At 36.0% G+C, this 20,515-nt stretch overlaps 1 protein-coding gene across 1 annotated transcript in view; it reads left to right on the forward strand.

Annotated features, from left to right (window-relative positions):
• Positions 1-20,515, forward strand: part of Hdhd2 (haloacid dehalogenase like hydrolase domain containing 2) — a 41,333-nt gene that overhangs the window by 15,581 nt on the left and 5,237 nt on the right. The window contains exons 3-6 of the mRNA XM_003474059.5: positions 1,219-1,427; positions 6,489-6,573; positions 16,390-16,606; positions 18,977-19,040. Of these exons, the coding sequence (XP_003474107.1) occupies positions 1,219-1,427; positions 6,489-6,573; positions 16,390-16,606; positions 18,977-19,040 (575 nt within the window). The remainder of the gene's footprint in view (positions 1-1,218; positions 1,428-6,488; positions 6,574-16,389; positions 16,607-18,976; positions 19,041-20,515) is intronic.

Genomic DNA, 20,515 nt, shown 5'->3' on the forward strand with positions numbered 1-20,515 from the left:
ATTAATGTTCTTTAAGTGATTATTTAAAAACCTCTTTTCTGTTTTATTTGTATGCTTTAAATTGTGGTTAGTACTTTTATGCTTTCTAGCCTTTTGGGGCAAGCATAAAATGAAAAGCAATGGGATATTAATATAAAATTCAAAATTATGACTAAAATTATGTTTAGATTTTGGATTAAAACACTGTAGGACTTTATTTTTAGAGAAAGCTAGTATGTGATGAATTTTTTTCTCAGATATCATGCCAATTTAGGTTTCAGAAAGAGATCATGGAATCAAATCAGTGTGTGATGAATTTTTTTCTCAGATATCATGCCAGTTTAGGTTTCAGAAAGAGATCATGGAATCAAATCAGTCTTGTATGTAAGTAATTTACATCAAGTTACATCACCAGACCTAAACTAGTAACACCCTTTTTTTCCTATAAAAATGGAATACTGGGGCCAGATTGTCCAGATAATTTTGGGTTATAAACTTAGTACCTCATCTGAGCTTAGCTAGTCACTAAGAACACCTAGAAATACCGTTAGTATCTTAGATCAGCACTGTTCCAGGATGCATGAATCTCTTCCTAACCCTACTGATGATTAATTGTGAAAAGCTAGCAAGTCACTTAACTCCTTAGGACTTACTGTTCTCACCTTTTAAGAAGAAAGTGTTGCACCGGTAGATAATCTCTAAGAAAACTTTTACTTCTCATCTGTGAGTGCAGTAGTGGTTCATTTCTTTACTCAACTCTGTAGTAAGTGACAGTTAAAATACAGAAGACCCTCCAAAAAAGTAGAAGGTACTTTATTTAATTTGACTTTGAAATGGTTGGAAATGGGGGGCTGGGGATTTAGCTCAGCGGCATAAGCACCTGCCTTGCAAGCAGGCGGTCGTGAGTTCGATCCCCGGTACCGATAAAAATGAAAAAGACAAAAAAAAAAAAAAAGAGATGGTTGGAAATGAAGCTGACCTTAGTATATAATTTGTAAGGATCCTGGACAAATTAAAAGAAAAAGAGGTTTTATCCATAAGAAATGCTTGATGACTTATTTTACACAGTTGTTGGTGAACCTTTTTGGCTATCAGTGATACAAACAGCCCCATTGTGGCATACATGCCACAGGTTCACCACCACTGTTGTAACTTTTGGCACACTTTTATCAAATTATGAGGTTTTATGGGACTAGGATATGAAAGCTGCCTCTTAACTTCTGAATTTTACTTTTCCAGATTACGTGGTTCTTCAGTAGTGGTTAGGTTTGTGACCAATACAACCAAAGAAAGCAAACAAAATCTACTAGAAAGACTGAAAAAACTAGAATTTGATATCTCTGAAGATGAAATATTCACATCTCTGACTGCAGCCAGAAGTTTAGTAGAGCAGAAACAAGTCAGGCCCATGCTGCTGATTGATGATCGAGCACTACCTGATTTCAAAGGTGGGAGAAATTTGGAAAGATTTAAAAATGAGTTCTTTGAGCCAGGCGTGGTGGCTCACACCTGTAATCCCAGCACTCGGGAGGCTGAGGCAGGAAGATCATTGCGAGTTCGAGACCAGCCTAGGCTACAAAGTGAGCTCAAGGCCAGCCTGAACTGCATAGCGAGACCCTGTCTCAAAAAGACAGGAAAAAAAAATGAATTCTTCATATCTACTTGTAAATTATTCATAAGATTGAGTTTATTTTGATTTACATTTATTATTATTGGAATAGTCAACAATACTGATAAAAAAAATTAGAATCTGAATTGATGTTTCACAGAACGTTTTTTTGGAACCAGGAATCAAACTCAGCACCTTGTGCATACCAGGTATGCACTGTGCCACTGAGCTATATTCCCGACCCCTCAAAACTTTTGATCACTGTTCACAATAAAGGAAACATATATGATTACTTAGTACATGTATGTGTGTATGTGTTTACATGAGTTAAACAATATGAGATATACTTTATTGGGTATTTGGTGTACTTGTTTAATTTGTTGCTACGTAGAGCTCTCCAAATTAGTTTTATAATCTACTAATAGATTGTGACCCACAGTTTGAAAAAAGCGTGGATCAGGGGAAAAAAAGGCATAGATCAGAAATACTTTGAATATTATAACTCAATCCAGGATCCCATCTTTTTAACTTGATTAAATGAGATAAATCAAGATATCCTTGTTTAAAAATAGGTATCATTCTGGATGATGCAGAGATTTTATAATGAATGTGAAATGTTTTTCAATTAAGCAAAAATAAATCTGTGTTCTCTTTGGAAAAATTAACAAGCTCTGGGATATTGTCATAGTTTTATGAGGTTTTGCCACATTGCTTGGTTTTGAAGATAATATTAAGTGAAATGATAGAGAAAATGAATGTGATTATATTCCTTAAAAGACCTTGTTTTAGCTTTGCAGGTTAGTGAAATTCACTATAGTTGTACAGTTGGGCAGAACCACCAAACCTAAACTAGTAACAAACATACCAGTGTGTCAATCAAATTATTATTCATAAGAAACAAAAACCCCCATTTGCTGAGTTAAACTGAAAATGTATTAGAAAGATGTTCGTGCTGTGGGAATATAAAATAGCACAGTTCCTATAGAGAGGAATTTGGCAGTAGCTAACAAAATTATGTATGAAACAGTGCTTGTAAAACAGGAATCTATCTTTGAGATATAGTTACAAGAATATATAATGACATGAACAAAGTTATTCATTACAGCCTTATTTGTAATAAGATTGGAAGCAACCCAAGTGTTCATTAGAAAGGACTGGTTGAATATACTATATCCACAAAATGAAATGCTTTATAGGTGAAAGATAAGTAATAACAAAGAGTTCTATCTCTCAATCAAGAGTGATCCTCATAAGACCTACCAAATGAAAAAGTAAGGTATAGAAAACCTTGTGTCATTGTTAAATAGAAAAATGAGAAATGGGCGTATGTATACATTTGTTTACATTAGTAAAAGGAATCCAAAGAAGGCCTCAATGAAAAATTAATAAAATTGTTTACCTATAAGGGAAAAGGAGGGACAAGAGATGGGATCAGGAAAGGAGCCATCTCTTTAGTTTTGACTTCAGAACTGTGTAGTTTATATAATTGAAAGATCATTAAAAAATAGAAAACAAACTAGTTTGTGAAAACAAAACGAAACAAATGGACTCTATATCAATATATTTTCTGTAATGTAACCAGCTATAGAAAAGTTACATCGTGTGTTTTTAAAATACAATATTTCAGTGCATTTTTTCATTGTAGGATAAGTCCCAAGGACAAAAGAACCACAAAGAAATCTTAAACTGCATTCAGTAATTTTATTATTGTTAGTCACACAGGTAAATTTTAAAAATATACATGTGAATAAAACAGAATAATAACTGTTACTATTATTAGGACAGGAATTTTTTTTTTTTAGTGGTGCTGGGGTTTCAACCCAGGGTCTTGTGCAGGCAGGCAGGAACTCTACCACTTAGCCACATCCCCAGCCCAGACATAGAATTTTAAGTGTAAGTCAAAAGAGCTATAAATTAGTTAAAAGTTGTATATTACTGAGTTGAAAATACCATTACTCCTTTTTTCTCTTAAAAAATACTATCCAGATCATCTAGTGAAAAATGCCTATAAGTAATGACAATGCAGTGATCAGACTGGTGTCTACCACCATTTCCAACTGTAATTTCTTGGAAAAAGAACTTACTACAGATCTTGGCAGGAATTAGATGGGAGAGAGTCGTGCTTGGGTGATTACGTTAGCAACTGACAAGCTCTTGTCTAAAGAATATTGGCACCAATTTAAGGGATAATTTTAGTATCAATAAGAATAATGATAGTGTTTTAAAACATATATAGAAAAAGCCATGAGTTCAGAGTGCTAGTCAGGCCCACAAAACTTACTGATCTCTACTAGAGATCGTTAATACTCTGAAAATTGATAAACTAAGAGAGTAAAGCAACCATTTATCTTGTCTTTCCTATTTGAACTGTATTGTAAGGTGACCAAATATTTGATGAGAATTCTTCGTAGAGAAATTTCAGCTGAGAAGTGCAAACAAGATTTTGACAGAGAAAGTTACCATTTGGCAAATCCTCATAAAATAGGTGATTCTATCATTTAGATATCATTAGAACCATAAAATAGATGATTCTAGATTTGTAAGAACATTAGCTGAAGAGCTGATGAGAATCTGCAAAATAAACAGATTAGGCAAACACCACTTGAATCCCTCGGTCAATCTTCAAATTAGAAATAGAACTTGTGTGCTTTACGTGGTATAAGAAGTAGTTCATAGTATTGCCTGTGAAATAAACTGTCTGAAAATTGGTTATGAAAATATGAAGACTCTAGGTATAATTACCAGTGAACAGAAAAGATAAGGGTTAAAGAAAAAAATTTAAATAATACTGTAAATAATCAGCCAAATCCAGAAGATGGGACCTTTTCCTGGATTAATGAAGTCATTGCATCAGTTACTGGGAGTTGTAAAGCTGTAGACTGAGAAATAAAGAGACAATAGTCAAGTACAGCGTTGGCCTTATTGGGAAGCCAGTTTAACACACCAGATGTTAAAAAGACATTTTGAGACACTGGGAAAATTCAAATGAAAGCTGAGATCCTAAATTATTATTAACTTTGCTGGTACAATGTTAAGGTCCTTAAAACTTTTTATGTCTTAGTTGATTAGAGACATATTGAAATGTGAAGGAGTGAAATGATGTAATATTTGGCTTTTGCCTTTAGAAGGACGTTCAAAAAGCATAGATCATTGGTAAAATGTTGATGGTTGCAAAATGAGATGATGGGTACATCAGGGTTTATAATACTGGTCTTTCCACTTTAAGTATGATTTGTTTTTAAATTTCTATAACAACAACAACAACAAAAAAGCCTGTTTAGATAGCCCATAGAACTGCCAAGGAGCTGGGGATCATATGGACCATCACTCACAGAATTGATCAGATACTACTGATCAGTGATCTCTGTAGCTGGCCATGTTGGTCCTACCAGCACTGCTTCCCTGGCATCTTACTGACTCAATAGTCACTGACTCAATAGATCCTTCAGAGGAGGATCTCCTTTATGTTTTTATATCTCAGTTCCAAGCCCAGGGTAGAGGTGTTAGACTGATAGAGCCTCAGTCTAATGCCAGCATTCTTAGCTGCAAGGAAGTCTAGAAAATATCAGGTGTCTTCAGGCTCTGGTGTGAGAGTGTGAGCTCCATCCTTCAGCACACTTTATGCATGAGTTGGTGAGTTTCCTAAGTATGAGAACAGTGTGCAGGCACTGAGCAGTCAAGAATAATAACAAATGCATCAAGTATCCATATATTTACATTTCTGAGTGAGCTGAAAGAGTACAAAATAATTTTTAATCTCATTTTTCTTTTAATTTTAGTTGAGGAGTATTAAGATTCTAATTGTCTCAACAGTGAGCTGGAATTGAAATTTGCAAGGAGCGTTGGTTTAGAAGAAATTTTTGTCATTGAGTGTAGTACTGTGCTTTTCAATATCTTTTTATACATGAAACTAAGGTAGATAGTGGATTTTTGAAAGGAATCAAAATACCTTGCTAATACTGGGTACTGTATCTTTGTCCTGGTGGTAGATAATAAAAAGTTAATACAAAAAACTTTAATTCTTACTATAGCCAACACTGTTACTCAATAGTTGCAGCAACTAGTAAGAAGGAAATGAAATCAAAAAGCTTGGGTATCTACAGGTAATAGAAGAGGCATAAAGGAATTGACCTATAGATAATCCACAGAACGTTTAGTCAATCTTAAAACTGTGATAGTGGATGTGCTTGTTGGGTTGTCACATCTGGAATCTTACCAGATTCTAAGACCCTAAAATATGCTTCCTTTTTTTTTTTTTTTTTTTTTTTTGGTGCCAGGGATTGAACTCACGATCTCGTGCTTGCCAGGCAGGTGCTTATGCCACTGAGCTAAATGCCTGGCATAATGTGCTTTAATTATAAAATATTATGAAACTAAAATTAGTTAGGCATCATGTACAAAGCCATAGAATCTGCAGTGCTTTCCATATTTATCACGAATGTGTTAGCCTCAGCTGTGTCAATTAGAGTCTAATTTCCATGTGTCTTAGAGTCTCAGTTCCTTATCAGTTGCTATTGATTTGACAGCTCATAGGGAACTCATGGGTTTTCTTGTTGATTGAAATGCTCAGTAGAGCATTTTGAAGTTAGAAATTGCCTGTTTGAGAACATCAGGTTACAATTTTCAAATCAGATCTAGTTACTGAGCAGCATTTTAACCCTATGGGAAAATATTAGCAGATATTTTCTCTCTCTGTCTCCTGCTTTTGCTTTCCTCCTCTTTCCCATATCTTTTTTCTTTCCTTGCTAATCCTTCTCTCCTTCCATGTCTTGAACTTCAGATTATGGTCACAGCAAAAATGTGCACTTGATTGACTAAAACTACTTTGTTACAAAATATGGCATTGCTTTTAATTGCATTTAGTAACAGTTTTTGTGTTTTTTTTTTACCCCATTTCCAGGAATACATACAAATGATCCTAATGCTGTGGTTATAGGATTGGCACCTGAACATTTTCATTATCAAATTCTGAATCAAGCATTCCGGTAAGTCTACTTACTTATTTTTTATCCAATTATAAACTCTTCTGTTTCCTTGTTTAGTTTTGACACGTAAGATTTTAAGTGTTTTACTCACTGGCTACATGGATTATTCCATGAGTGATAATGACAGTCTGCACTGGAACACTGGTAGTAGAAGGAAGGACAGATACAAGTAGTGTCCACATGACTTATTTCATGATTGAGTTTGAGGGTAAAGAATCACAAGGAGCATCCAGATTTCTAGCCTGAACAGGTGAAGTAGAAAGTAAAGAGGTGGTGCATGCCTGGAATCGTGCACTCTGGGAGCAAGTGAGGAGTGGTTGGAGCTATTTGGCCTATGAGACATCCAAGTGCCTATTGATAGAAGCTATAATTCATACCTTAGATATTATAAATCCTCAGTTAGTGCATGCATTTCACCTATGTGAACTTCTTGGTACTGCTTCCAAAAGGAAGACTTACACTTTTGTTCATACTTCCTGAGATAACTAAGATCAGAATTTACCTGCAGATCTGCACTAGAGTGAAAGTGACTTTTCCTTTGAAATTTTATTTTTATAGCTTGCCTTTTATTTTTTGTCTAACTGTTAAACAGTATGGTTTACTTTTGAATCTATGACAAGTAAATTGTTCAAAATGTTGGATAGAGTTATATTGAACTAGCTTTTTAGAGAAAACTTTAGCCTAATTTTTAGTATTTAATTGCAAGAATGCTGTAAAAATCATTTATCTTACCAGTATTAGGATCTATAAGAATCATTTTAACTTATATTTTATACAGAATGTTTTTCTAGTACTGGAAATTGAAACCACAGCTTTTATACTGAGCCAGATACCCCATCCCTCTATTATTATTGTTGTTGTTGTTGTTGTTGTTATGATTATTTTGGGTTTGTTTGTGACAGGGTCTCACTATGAAGCACAGGATGGTATCAGACTCACAGCAGTCCTTCTGCCTCATCCTCCCAAATCTGGAATTACAGGCGTGCACCACTACACCTGGCCTTATTTTCAATTTGAGACAGTCTCACTGAGTTGCCTAGGTGCTGCAACTCACGTGGTTTTCCGAATTCCCAGGTGAAGGACCACGTGAGGATGAGAAAAATAGAGATGAAAGCTGGGGTCAGGTGGAGCCCTTACTTTCCTGATGGGAGGAAAGGAACTGCCTGCTCACTGCAGTTGTATATTTATACAATGAGCAACTTAATGTTACATGACACCCCATTGCCAAATAATCTGCATGTATGGCAACCTAAGGGCCTGATTTTGGGGTCTGCAGTCCCTTATTTTCACAGCTTGCCCCAGGCAGTCTTTGTTCTTGGATCCATTTGACTGACCCTGGCAAGTGTGATCAGTTTCCAGCTTCAGTGGCTCCCTACACCAAGGCTATGTTCAACTTGAGATCCTCCTGCCTGGACCCCCTAGAATGCTAGGATTACATAACTGTACCACCATGAATGGCATGAGTTCATTTCTTGATGTATATGTCCTATAAACAGATTATTTGTAGGAAACTTTAATAAAACTTAATACCAGGGAGAAGCAGCCAGCCCAGCCCCTGCATGCATGCCGGCCACCATCAGGACTCTCCTGCAGGTAACCAGTGTGGGCCATGAAGAACCAGCCAGCCACACTTAACAAAGCCCCACACGCCAGTGACTTCTAGGGAACCTGGGTTAGGAGAAACCCAGGAGCCTGACCCATCCCCCTCACCATGGACAAGTAGCCAATGTGGGAAGTGCCTGGGACCCCACAACCTGCCATCCCGAGGAACCCAGGAAAATGTCAAGATAAAGAAGCAAAAATCAATCTGTGGCCTCCAATGCAAAATTGGTAGGCTAAAAGTCAAAGAACAAGTACAGGAGAGTTAGACTTAGAAGAAAGTAGAAGTCACACACTTGAAATTTCTGGGATGATGGCAACTGAAGTAAAAAAAAACTATTTCCAGAGGCTGTGAAAGAAATCAAATCAGAAATAATATCTCAAGTAAAAGAAGAAAAGACAAACATAATAAAAAGGTTGCTGAACATGTCTAAAGAAGACATAGATTTTTTAAAAAAAGTGGGGGAGTGTAGAACAATGAGGGCAACTTGGAAGAGCACTGTAGAGAAGAATTGGAATGCATGAAACAGACTCAAAGAGGTATCCAGGAAATTAAAAACTCCATTGAAAGCTGGCAAAACCACTTGAAAGACACTTCAGAATTGAAGACAGGTTCGCAGCTAGCAGTCATGAAAGGAGAGATCTCTTAAAAATAACAAGGAACCAGGAAATAATTTAATGGTTGCAAAAGACACAAAAAGAAATAATTTAAGAGTGATAGGTGTCAGCAAAAAAGCAGGAGTCAACACAAATGACATAAAAAGTCTATTTACAGAAATAATAGCAGAAAACTTCCCTAGTATGGCAAAAGGACCTGGCATACAGATAAGTGAGACATATAGAACTCCAACTAGCCATAACCAAAATAAATCTACACCCAGACATATAATAATCAAAATCGCAGAAACTCAGCACAAGAACAGAATATTGAAGATTGTTAGAAGAAACAAATCACCTATAAAGAAAAGTCCATCAGAATCACACAGACTTCTCAACACAAATCACCAAGACAAAAAGAGCTTGGAATGAAGTATTTCAAGTCCTAAAAGAAAACAACTTCCAACCCAGATATTGATGTATTATGCAAAACTATCTTTCAAAATTAATGGAGAAATAAGATATTTTCATGACAAAGAATAACTGAAGGAATTCATAACCACCAAACCAACCCTACAAAGAGTAATGAAGGATATTCTAGAGAGAGAGAAAAATTGTCACAGCCCCAGGAACAGAAGCAGAGTGGGATCACCAAGCAGGGCAAACAGTTGAATGGAGGGAAAGTGTAGGGAGTCAGTGCCAGGGAAAAACCAAGGCAGAGATGAACCAGTGCATGCTGGCCATACCATTAATGTAGATTGTCAAAGTCACCAATAAAAAGAAACACAGGCAGAGTTGATCAAGAAACAAGATCTATCAATATATGATATACAAGAAACATATTAACTTGAAAGGAAATTGGTAGACTAAAAGTCAAAGAAAAAATAATGTCCATGTGACAGGGAATCAGAAAAAAGCAGGGGTAGCTTGCCCATCAATCACAGAATGTATAAAAAAGATAATGGCATTTTTGTATAGTGGAAAGGTACTCAGCTATAAGGAAGGATGGTCATGATGGTTCTTACAGGTAAATGGATACAACTTATGATCATGCTTTTGGGTGAAATGGTTCAGACTCATAAGTGAACAAATATAGACATCATATTATTACCCTACTATAAAAACCTGAAGGAGTAGTGCAATCCAAAATGTACAGTAGATACTGTGAAAGTAAAATGGGAGGAAATGTTTAAAAAAGGAAGGTAGTAATCATTGTTAGTTTCCTATTATTTTAAACTCTGTATTGTTTTCATTGGTTTTATTCTGTTTGGTTTGGTTTAGTTTGATTTTATTATATGATGGCATGGGCAGCTATTTCAGAGGTAAGATATATTATGGTAGCCATTGTTGATTTCCTATTATCTTGTTTTGAAGTCCTGTATCACTTTCACTGTTTTGATATGTTTGATTTGATTTTATTCTGTCTGACAGTATATGGGCAGCTGTTTTGAAGATAACAAGGTGCTTTATGGTAGCCATTATTGATTTCCTATTATCTTGTTTTGAAGTCCTGAATCACTTTCACTGTTTTGTTTTGATTAGCCCTATTCTGTTTTATTTTGTTTGGTTTCATTCTGTTAAAAATTAAAATTAAAAAAACTAATACTAGTTTTATACATTTTACCACATTGTTCAGTTTGAAAATCATTGTCCTCATCTAAAGTCAATGTGGTCAGAATTAGCCCTTTGTGGACAGCCATCTTTTCCATGTGTGAATGGTCATTTTAGATCCCTCAGTTAATGGAATTCACAACTACTTGATACACTTTCATTTGTGACTCAGTCACTGTGATATTCAAGCCTTTGTTTAAAATTCATTCACCATAGTTATTATCTGCATGTCCACTGTTATACCAGATTGCTTGAAAATATACTTTAGAGTATATGATATTAAAATTTATTTCACTTTACCTGCTTCAATTATCCTGCTTTAGTTTCTTAGTAGGGATTTTCCTATCTGCTCCCTATTATTTCTTTTAAATTTACCCCTGCTACACTTTGTTCTTTCCTTTAATCACACAATTCAAAGAGAAGGTATTGATTGGTTTTAGCTGGTAATTTGGAAAGGACATATTTAATAGGAAGTTGGAAGGTCTCTGTCTTCCATAAACACTAGACACAGGGTAATAAAAATGCATGTTGACATAATACTGACTTTAATTGTTGAGATGCTGTCTTAATTAGTATACTTTTCTAACTATATTGATTTTTTAAACACATTTTAAAGCATTACAGTGTACTTGTAGGTCAACTGTAATTTCACAAATGCACTTAACAGCTGGATGGAGAGTTAACAGAGATTTTAGGTCTTGTCCTTTTTTGCATATTGATGTTTCTATGGAGACTATACCATCCAGCCAGTAACTACAGCTGTTTAGATTTTATGTGGCAAATATAGACATCTCAGATGAACCAGTGATTAAATTACTGTTCAGCTTGATAGTGAGAATAACCATTGCATGTTAAAACCCATTGCTTAGTATGCTAGTTTCAAGGGCATGTTGCATGAAAGCAGACACATTAACCTACACATTACACTGCCTCTTACTTACAGTGTCTTTAATGGGAAGTTTCTTCAAATCTGTAGTACAGAGTATGTGTGCTATTCATAGGACATATATAGATGTGTCTTAAGTGCCTAAATGAAACAGAATGATTTTAAAGAATTGATTTTAGTAAAAGATATGAACCATGAAAGTATGAATAAATAGGATTTGGATTTGGATTGTCTTTAAACATTGAAACCCTAAGGGCTACAGAACTTAAATAGCCTAACCTGAATTTAGTGCTAACAAGGCTAAAAAAATACCTAATCACAAAAATAATACATGTTCATCATGGAGAATTTTAAATGCTGAAAAAAACATCAAACTAAAAATTACCAAATCTTGCTATCTCAAGAAAAGTACAGCTGACATTTTATCTTGTAGCTAGTTTGTTCTTATGCACATGTTTATACGAAAGTGAGAACAAAACTCTGATATAACACTATTTAGTAACCTACTTTTAAAACACCCAGCAAAGGCTGGGCATGTGGTGCAGTGATAAAACACTTGTCCGGCCTATGCGAGGCCATTCATTCCACAGCACCATAAACCAAAACAACACAAAACAAACAAAAACCAGTATGTTTTGCATATTTTTTTGTCTCAAACATGTTTATTTTTTGGAACATAAGTCTGTTATAAGGAGCCATAAATCATTTAGCCATGAGTTTTGTATTATAGTTATTTCCAGGTTTTTGAAGTTATTAAGTTTCTGAGAAGTTACTAAATTTCTGAAAAATCATGGAATATAGAATTGAATACCACCAGCCACTGCCACTGTTTGGTAATTTGGAAATGTTCCTTTATGATCAAGGTAGCTCTTGCTACTCTGAATAAAAGTTTCAGGGGAATAAGGCACAAAAATATATTCTGTTAGTGATATTTCTAAATCGCCATGTAACATAGTAAAGTATACAATTTGTAAGTATACAACTGAACAGAATTTGACAAGAGGTCTCTTTGCTACTCAGAGCCTTTCCTTCTCTAAAGTGACCATTGCTTTTAGTTCTTGTTCTGCAGATGTATGAAATCATACAATAATATGTGTAGCCTTTTCTTTTACTGTTTTTGAGATTTATCAAGTTGTTACATGTAGTAATACTTTGTGTTGTTTTGTTTTTCATTGTCATATACTATAGCCTGTTACATAGATTTTCCTCAGTTTATTTATTTGCTGTTAATAAGCATTTGGGTGGTTTCCAGGTTCACTGTTAGGAGTAAAGCTGCTATAAATGTACTTCTACATGTCTTTGGGGGTACATATGCATTCATTTCTCTTGGGTATCGATCTAGAACTGAAATTGCTAGATAATAGGATAGGTAATTGTTTAGCCTTAATAAACACTGCCAAGTAGTTTTTCAAAATAACTGTACCAAGTCATACATTCTCACTCACTATAAATGAGAGCTTATTTGTTCCATATTCTCACCAGAATATTGACAGGCTATATAATTATAGCCTGTTGTATATAGTGGTATCTTAGTGAGTTTTATTTGTATTTCTCAGATGAGGTTGTTGATAACTATTTATATACTTATTGATCATTGATTTCTTTTGTGATGTACCCATTCAAGTCTTTCTTCTGTAAGCTTTATAATTGTACATGTAGCAACTCAATATATAAGTTATTTGAATTTTTGTGAGTTGTATGAAATGAACATTCATTTTTCCTCACATATATTTATTGTCTCAGCAATATTTATTGCAAACACCTTTCTTTCTCCCACTGAATTGCCGTTGTGTTTGTGACATAAATTGAATGACTAGATGACTGTGTTTCCAGATTCCTTATTCACACTGTCTTGATTACTGTAGTTCTATAACTCTTTATATTTGATAGTGTACATCCTGCAACTTTTTCTTTAAGACTGTCTTAGTGATTCTTTATTATTTGTGCTTCCATGTAGATTTTGGAGTCAACTTAATTTCTGCCACCATCCCCACAGAGCTTTGTTGGGAGCTTGATACTTTATTGAATCTGTGGATTTAGTAGAATTTGCATCTGAATATAATGTGTCTTCCAGTCAGTGTGTTATGACTGATGTTCTATGAGAATAAAATGTATTTTCATTTAATTAAGCTTTTCTTTTTTATATTCTTGCATCATTGTTTTGTAGTTTTGGTTGTTTTTGCTTTCTTTTTTTGGTTTTGTTTTGTCTTTTTGAGACAGGATCTCACTATGTAATTTAGGCTGGCCTTGAACTCACTTTGTAGCCCAAGCTAGTCTCAAACTCAACAACAATCCTCCTATGTTAGCCTCCTGAGTAGTAGGATTACAGGCATATACCACCATGCTAGGCTTGTTTTGTAGTTTTTAAAGTATAGATCTTAGGCAGTTTTTGTTAATCCTTGTCATTTGTGTTTTTTGGTGGTAATGATAAATGGCATTTCATTAAAATTTATTTTTAATTAAATACATATGTTTCATTAGGTGTTTGTGTATTTACCTTGTATCCAGTAACTGTCTTACATGTACTCGCTGATTCTAATGATTTATTTGTATAATATTGTGGGTTACATTTTTTATATAGATAATTGTAGCATCTCAAGTAATAATTTTTGTCTCTTTCAAATTATTGCATTGTTGGAATCTCCAGTATGGTACTAAATAGAAGTGATAGTAAATATCTCTATTTTATTTCTAAATTCAAAGAAAGATAGTATGGGTGCCCAAGATTTGGCTCAACAGCATAAGCACCTGCTTGGCAAGTGTGAGGTTGTGAGTTCGAGCCCTGGTACCTAAAAAAAAAAAGTTAGCATGATGTGTTTGTAAGAGTGCTATAGTGGTTTATAGATGTTCTAGTTTCCATTACTGGCTCTAGCCTTCCCTGATTGGTGTAATTGAGTTCGGCCAGCATCTCTGGATTGTCTCCTCATGTGAAAATTCAGCCTGGGCTTGACCTTACAATCATCTTGCCTCAGTTGTGCACCATGCCTACCTTGCCTAAGATATTTTTTTCTTGACTTTCCTGGAATTTACAGCCAGAGGTTTTGGAATGAGGCCCTCATATGCCCTTTTCTGTTACAGTTAGAAAATTTCCTGCTGATGTATTTCTGGTGATAGAAAAAACAAAACCCTTTGTTGTCTGCCTAAAGTATAAAACCACCCCAAGTATTTGAGTGTCTTTTTTTGCCTTTTGGATTAAGATCTTATTATGCAGTTTATTCTAGCTATGAATTTCCTATGTAGGTCAGGGTGGCATCAAATTTATAATAAGTGTCCTGCTTCAACTTCTCCAGTACTGGGAACAGGGATATGCCACTATGCCAGCTATTTCTGATATTTAAAAAAAAAAATTAACTATAGAAGATCTTTTAATCTGTGTCCTAGACATGTGTGCCTTTCCATTCTAGGTACACCCCAGCTTTTTCAAGATCAAGTGATACTTGCCTTGTGCAAAGAAAAGTGGTAGAGGCAGGAACCATTTCCTTGAGATGTGCATCTCCCTAGCCTAGTGCAGAACCATGTCCCATGTAGAGAAAATGTAGAGGAATATACAGGTTTAGTCCTTCCAGAGAAGAAGGCAATAGGTACTGCCTGGGAACTGAGTATGTGCATCAGTCAAGCTGATAAGTCTTATCCCCAGTTACTACATGATAAAATATTAACAACACTAAATCAAATGAGTTTTTGGTTTGGCTTTGTAAGTGGAAAGCAATTTTGAGGTCTGTTGCATAAAGAATCCCAGTTCCGTGGTAGAGAAGCAAATAAATGGGACTGGGGGTAGGGTAGAAAAGGGGGTAGATGAATCACCCATTGCTATCTCTTTGTTATCACTGTAGTTCTTTAAGGCTAATGGGCATTTTGCAGGTTTCTTAAGGCTGGATTTCAGAATTTGCTTTGAGAAAGAAGTTTGTGTTAGTGTTGGTAAATAAATTTGAAGAATTAGTCCTGTGCTATGAGCAGTTTATAGTAACCAACTGCCCCTGTAATTGGTTTTGTCCAGTATTGGTTTTTACTTAAATATTTAATCATAAATATTTGAATTCAGTAACTCCCATAGGAAGTTATTCATGCCCACTGAAAAGAATAACACCAGTTTCATGGTCAAGCATTTAATTACTCATTATCGTGAAGGATAAGATGTGATGAATTCTTCCTCCATGGCCACACTAAATATTTTAACTAAGTAGATAAGGTAAATTAAGCTAGTGAAGTCATTTATTACCTGGGTTAAAAGCAGTTTAAGGCATACATCACATTCCACATTCCATTAGATAATAAACCGTTCGTGAGTACTGCTCTGTGAGCAAAGGCATCTCTGTTGAGTTGGGTGGCAGATTTGCGGACGTGAGGATCAGAAAGTATTAAGTTCATAGAGAGATACTGTGTTTATGCTTGAGTCACTGAGGATCCTTAGCTACATGTAGCATTTGTTATTATCAAACTGATGGCAAACTATTTATGCCTCTTGTTTGGCATAAGAGTATGGTCAGCCCTGTTTCTAGACTTGACTATAGACTCTCCCTTCAGCCTTCGTATATGCTTCGGGAAGATGGTCTGTGGTGCAAACTGTCGAAAGCAGTCAAAAGGTAGAATAAAGAAATAAAATCACAAACAGAAACTCTAAAACGCTCTATTAAATTTCTGAAGTGAAAAGAAATTTACATTTTGGAGTAGAAGGAACAGGGATACGACTGTTTCAGTACTGCATTTTGTATGTCATTGCAGCAACAATCATGTAGTATTATCAGAGGCTCAGGAGCCTCCTGCTTATCATTAGGGAAGGCTGAAACAACTTGTCTCATTAAGTTAAGCTTCTCCCCTCAAGTGCCTTATTTAGCTTTAGTTCTCTTAATTCTCTTTCCCTGGTGATTTGGATAAAGTGTCTGAACTAAAGGTAAAAGGTTGAAGCAATCCCAGATTTAATAATCTATCACCTTTCTTTAGTGTAGCTGAATGTAATTCCCAGTAGTTCTTTGAGAATTCATTAGAAGACAGCAAGTCATTAAAAGTTAATAAGAAGCTATTTGTTTCTGTGAATGTGAATAAAACCACTTTGTAAGTCTGACATTCTTTCCCAGTTATAAAACCTTGCTTTTAGCCAGTTTTTATTTTCTTGGTCTCTCTAGGTTACTTCTGGATGGGGCACCTCTGATTGCAATCCACAAAGCCAGGTATTACAAAAGGAAAGATGGCTTAGCCTTGGGGCCTGGACCATTTGTGACTGCTCTAGAGTACGCCACAGACACCAAAGCCATAGTAGTGGGAAAGCCAGAGAAGACGTTCTTTCTGGAAGCATTGCGGGGTACTGGCTGTGAACCTGAGGAAGCTGTCATGATAGGAGATGTAAGTAGAAGAGCAATTCCCTGAACTCCTGTCATGAGCTAGCTTCAAAACACTATTGTAGGGAAACAGAGTTTCTGTTACTCACAGTAAAAATAGTAGTAAGTAAAGCAAGCTTTCCTGATGATATTTAGTGACATTCTTCTGAAGAACCAAAATTTTGATTGTTTCTCATTCTCCAACATGTGATGGGAACATAAGGTAATTCTAAAACTACTTATATTGTAAGTCAAATACTCTGTATGTCTTTCTGAAGGGAACCCCTCAACAAATCTAAATTTTTATTAATATTATTTATGCAGGGGACAAGCTATACCTAAAGAATTATGCCATTACTTTTTCCTAAGCATTTACTTTATAGTTGAATTTCTCAATTATTGTGCCACAAGTAGCTAAAGATGTTAATCACTTCAACCCTTTGAATGGCGGGACTGTGCCTGGGATGATTGAAAGCCTTAGCCATCTGTGACTGTGAGCACTTTGTCAGTTTGCCCCAGTGTATGGGACAAACGTTATTCCTATGTATGCTGTAATAGGCAAAGAGCTGGAAAGTGCATGCCACGTGATAAAATGGTAAGGGTTTGTTTCAATTCTTAAACAACATGAGAGGCTGGAGGTGACTCTCAAGATTGTCTCATCCAAACCTCTTCATTTTACAGACTGGAAAACTGAAGCTCAGAGAGGTGTATCTCCTATCTAGTACCATAGCTGATTTAGCAGAAGAGCTAGAAGTGGACCTCCGGATCTGAACTGCCTCTTAGCTCTATTTTTAAGAGTTACTTTTTTTTTTTTTTTTTTTTTTTTGTCTTTTTCATTTTTATCGGTACCAGGGATTGAACTCACGACTACCTGCTTGCAAGGCAGGTGCTTATGCTGCTGAGCTAAATCCCCAGCCCCTCTTAGCTCTATTTTTAATATCAGTTTATTAGTACATATGTATAGTACATAATGTTTACCTTCATCATGGGAAGTTGGTATATATGCCTTTTTTCATTCCCCTTGATTCCTTTTTTGGTTCCAGCATGGTCTCACTGTGCAGCACAGGCTGGCCTTGAACTCATAATCCTTTTCTCTCAGCCTCTAGAGTGCTGGGATTATAGGCATGTGTCACCACAACTGTTTTCCTCCCAGCTTTCTTAACTTCAGTGGTAGAAATGTTATCCTAGTCTTCCTGATGTCATGTGTTTCTGTGGTCACTTATCTAAAATCAATATGATAATCACTGAACACAGTCATATTTTGAGAAACCATGTTTTCATTCCATATTTTTCTCTTAAAAATTCTATAGCTGACTTTACTAGACCAGTGTATGTGAGGCAGTGGTGTCTGAGGCCAGAATTCCTTATTACAGGAGATGACAGGACTGGGGCAGGTGAGGAGGAGGGAGGGGCATGAGTTAGCTGTTCAGATATATGCCAGGTTGTATCATCCAAGGCAGTGGCAGTTTCTCCTCCTTTTCCTCATGCACTTTTTCCACATCCCCCTCTCCTCTTTCTTTCCTCATTGCCACTTCCTCAATAGGGCAAATTTAGTTATAGCAGAAAAGGTTTTAAGTTAGACCCTGAATGAAGATTTCACAATTCTAAAATTGAATTCCATGACCTGTTACTGAGGAATATTGGTGACTTTTAAGGCAAAAATTTTCTTCAGGCATGATCTGAATGAATTCTGCTTATAACCATGAGCTGGCAGGATTGATCTTTCTTGCTGTTTCTTTCAGGCTGTGGATTTTTAATTACCTTACATTCTTCCTTACAGGCATGCATGCACGCACACACACACACACACACACACACACACACACACACACACTGGTTTGGGTTGGGTTGGGTTGGGTTGGATTTTTTGATACAGAGTCTCACTATGTTGCCCAGACTGACTTCAGACCCCGGGTTTAAATGATCCTTCTGCTTGACTTGATCTCATGGCGCATGCAGTTGGATGGCATATAAGGATAATAAATTACATGGGCCACAGAAAAGCTATCTTTTGAATCACCTTCATTTTTTGATAGTAGTTGCATTATTCACCTCATGGGCTATCATAATGCATAGAATATTTTACCATGTTCTGTTTGAAGAGATTAAGGATGTATGTGTGGTAAACATGAAGACTCAACACGTCTGTGTTGAGTAACAAGCATTCTTTATTCTAGTGTACACCTGTGTTGGTGACACTTTCCAAATATGGCTTACACCTTCAGAGTATCACATATAAAGTCACTCTTTTTATACCTTCTCCTGTTTCATTTTTAAAAAAAGACCAACCCCAGAAGATCCCAGATGACCATTGCAGCCTACTATGTCATCAAGAGTGTTTGTTGACAAGTTGACTGAAGACCCTGGACTAAGTTCCTTCTATATGTTTTTCCAGGATTGCAGGGATGATGTTGGTGGGGCTCAGACCGTCGGCATGCTGGGCATCTTAGTAAAAACTGGTAGGTATCTTACGTATGTACTTTTTCAAGAAGAAAGTAGAGTTCACAATTGCTAAAAGAGTAGCCTTTATAAAAGTAGAAGAGCCCTGGGCACTTTAATTCTCTTTTTGGCACAAAGCAAAAATGAAATGGGTTTAGGATTGCAGGGAAAAAGAATGGGGGACACGCACATGATATACAAAGCTAGGAAGATCAAGACCAGAGATATTTTAATACTCGATGGTAATGATGCAATTCACATTGAAATGGTATATAGAACCATGGATTGTGATGCTCTGTGAAAATAACTTTTTCTTTTTTTTTTTTTATTGGACTCCTTTTATTGAAATATTTTTTATTAAAGTACAAGTTATTTGCTATTGTATCATTTTAATGCCTTTGATTCTTTTTTATTTTAATGATAATAAAATCTAACAGATCAAAACAGAACAAAGCCAGTCAAAACAAAGCAGCAGAATTGGTACAGAACTTCAAAGCAGGACACTAGGAAAACAATAGTAAACACCATAGTATATCTTGTGAACTTCACAATAGTTGTCCAAAATCAAATCAAAACAAATAAAATAAAACCAATCAAAACAGAACATTGAATAAAGCAAACTATTAATGAGGACAAAATAATACAGAACAATGTTGGATTTCAAAGACAACATAGAAGAAAACCTCCCATATTTGCTATATCATATACAGTCATCCTTCCAAGAGATGCTCAGACTGCTGGCCCCAGATCTGCAAAATCAATTAGAAAATACAAGATTTAATTGCTTTTTGTGCCTTAGTTGTTATCAACTCAGCCTGTCCTCCAAACCAGCTGGTCTCTTACCTGGGGATAGGGGTTGTTGATTCTCAGCTTGCACGCCAATAGGCTCATGGGAGGCACTATCTGACTTTTGTGTTCCTGGGCCCCACGGGGCTCGTGCGGGTTATCAGGAAGGCTGGCTAGTTGGCTTTTGGTGGTCTCCTCCCAGTCCCAGCATGGCTGATTTTTGGAAGGGGCTGATTTTTCTCTTCCTCGAAAATACCTTTTTTATGTGCGTTGCTGTATGATGATGAAGTCTCGTTAGGAACTGGCTAGTTTAGTGCTCTGATCCACTGTGTTCATATTCCCATTTTTAAAAAGTAAAAATATATGACACTTTCCCTTTTCACTTTGTTATTTTTGATGATTAAATAGGAACTATTTCCTATAACAAAATTAGGTTTATTGTATATGATCTGTCAGACAAGTTTAAGAAAAAGAAAAGACCTTCTTGGAGAGGAGTAAGTGCATATGGTGTTGACTACAGAAGACTAGTCAGTGTCCTGGTCTCAGCTCTGCCCTGGCTAACTGTGTGAGACTCTTGTCACAACTCTTCCCTTTAGCTCTGTAAGAATGATGTCCTTGTACTGACCCCACGTGTGTCTCATAGTATACTATCCAGTGTATCCTGTAAACTAGTGGTTTTTGCAAGATAGGAAAAGAATAGGATTGGGAG

Source organism: Cavia porcellus, unplaced genomic scaffold (genome assembly GCF_034190915.1).
Source record: "Cavia porcellus strain 051 isolate PalLab524CR breed Dunkin Hartley unplaced genomic scaffold, mCavPor4.1 scaffold_20, whole genome shotgun sequence".
NCBI lineage: Eukaryota > Metazoa > Chordata > Mammalia > Rodentia > Caviidae > Cavia > Cavia porcellus.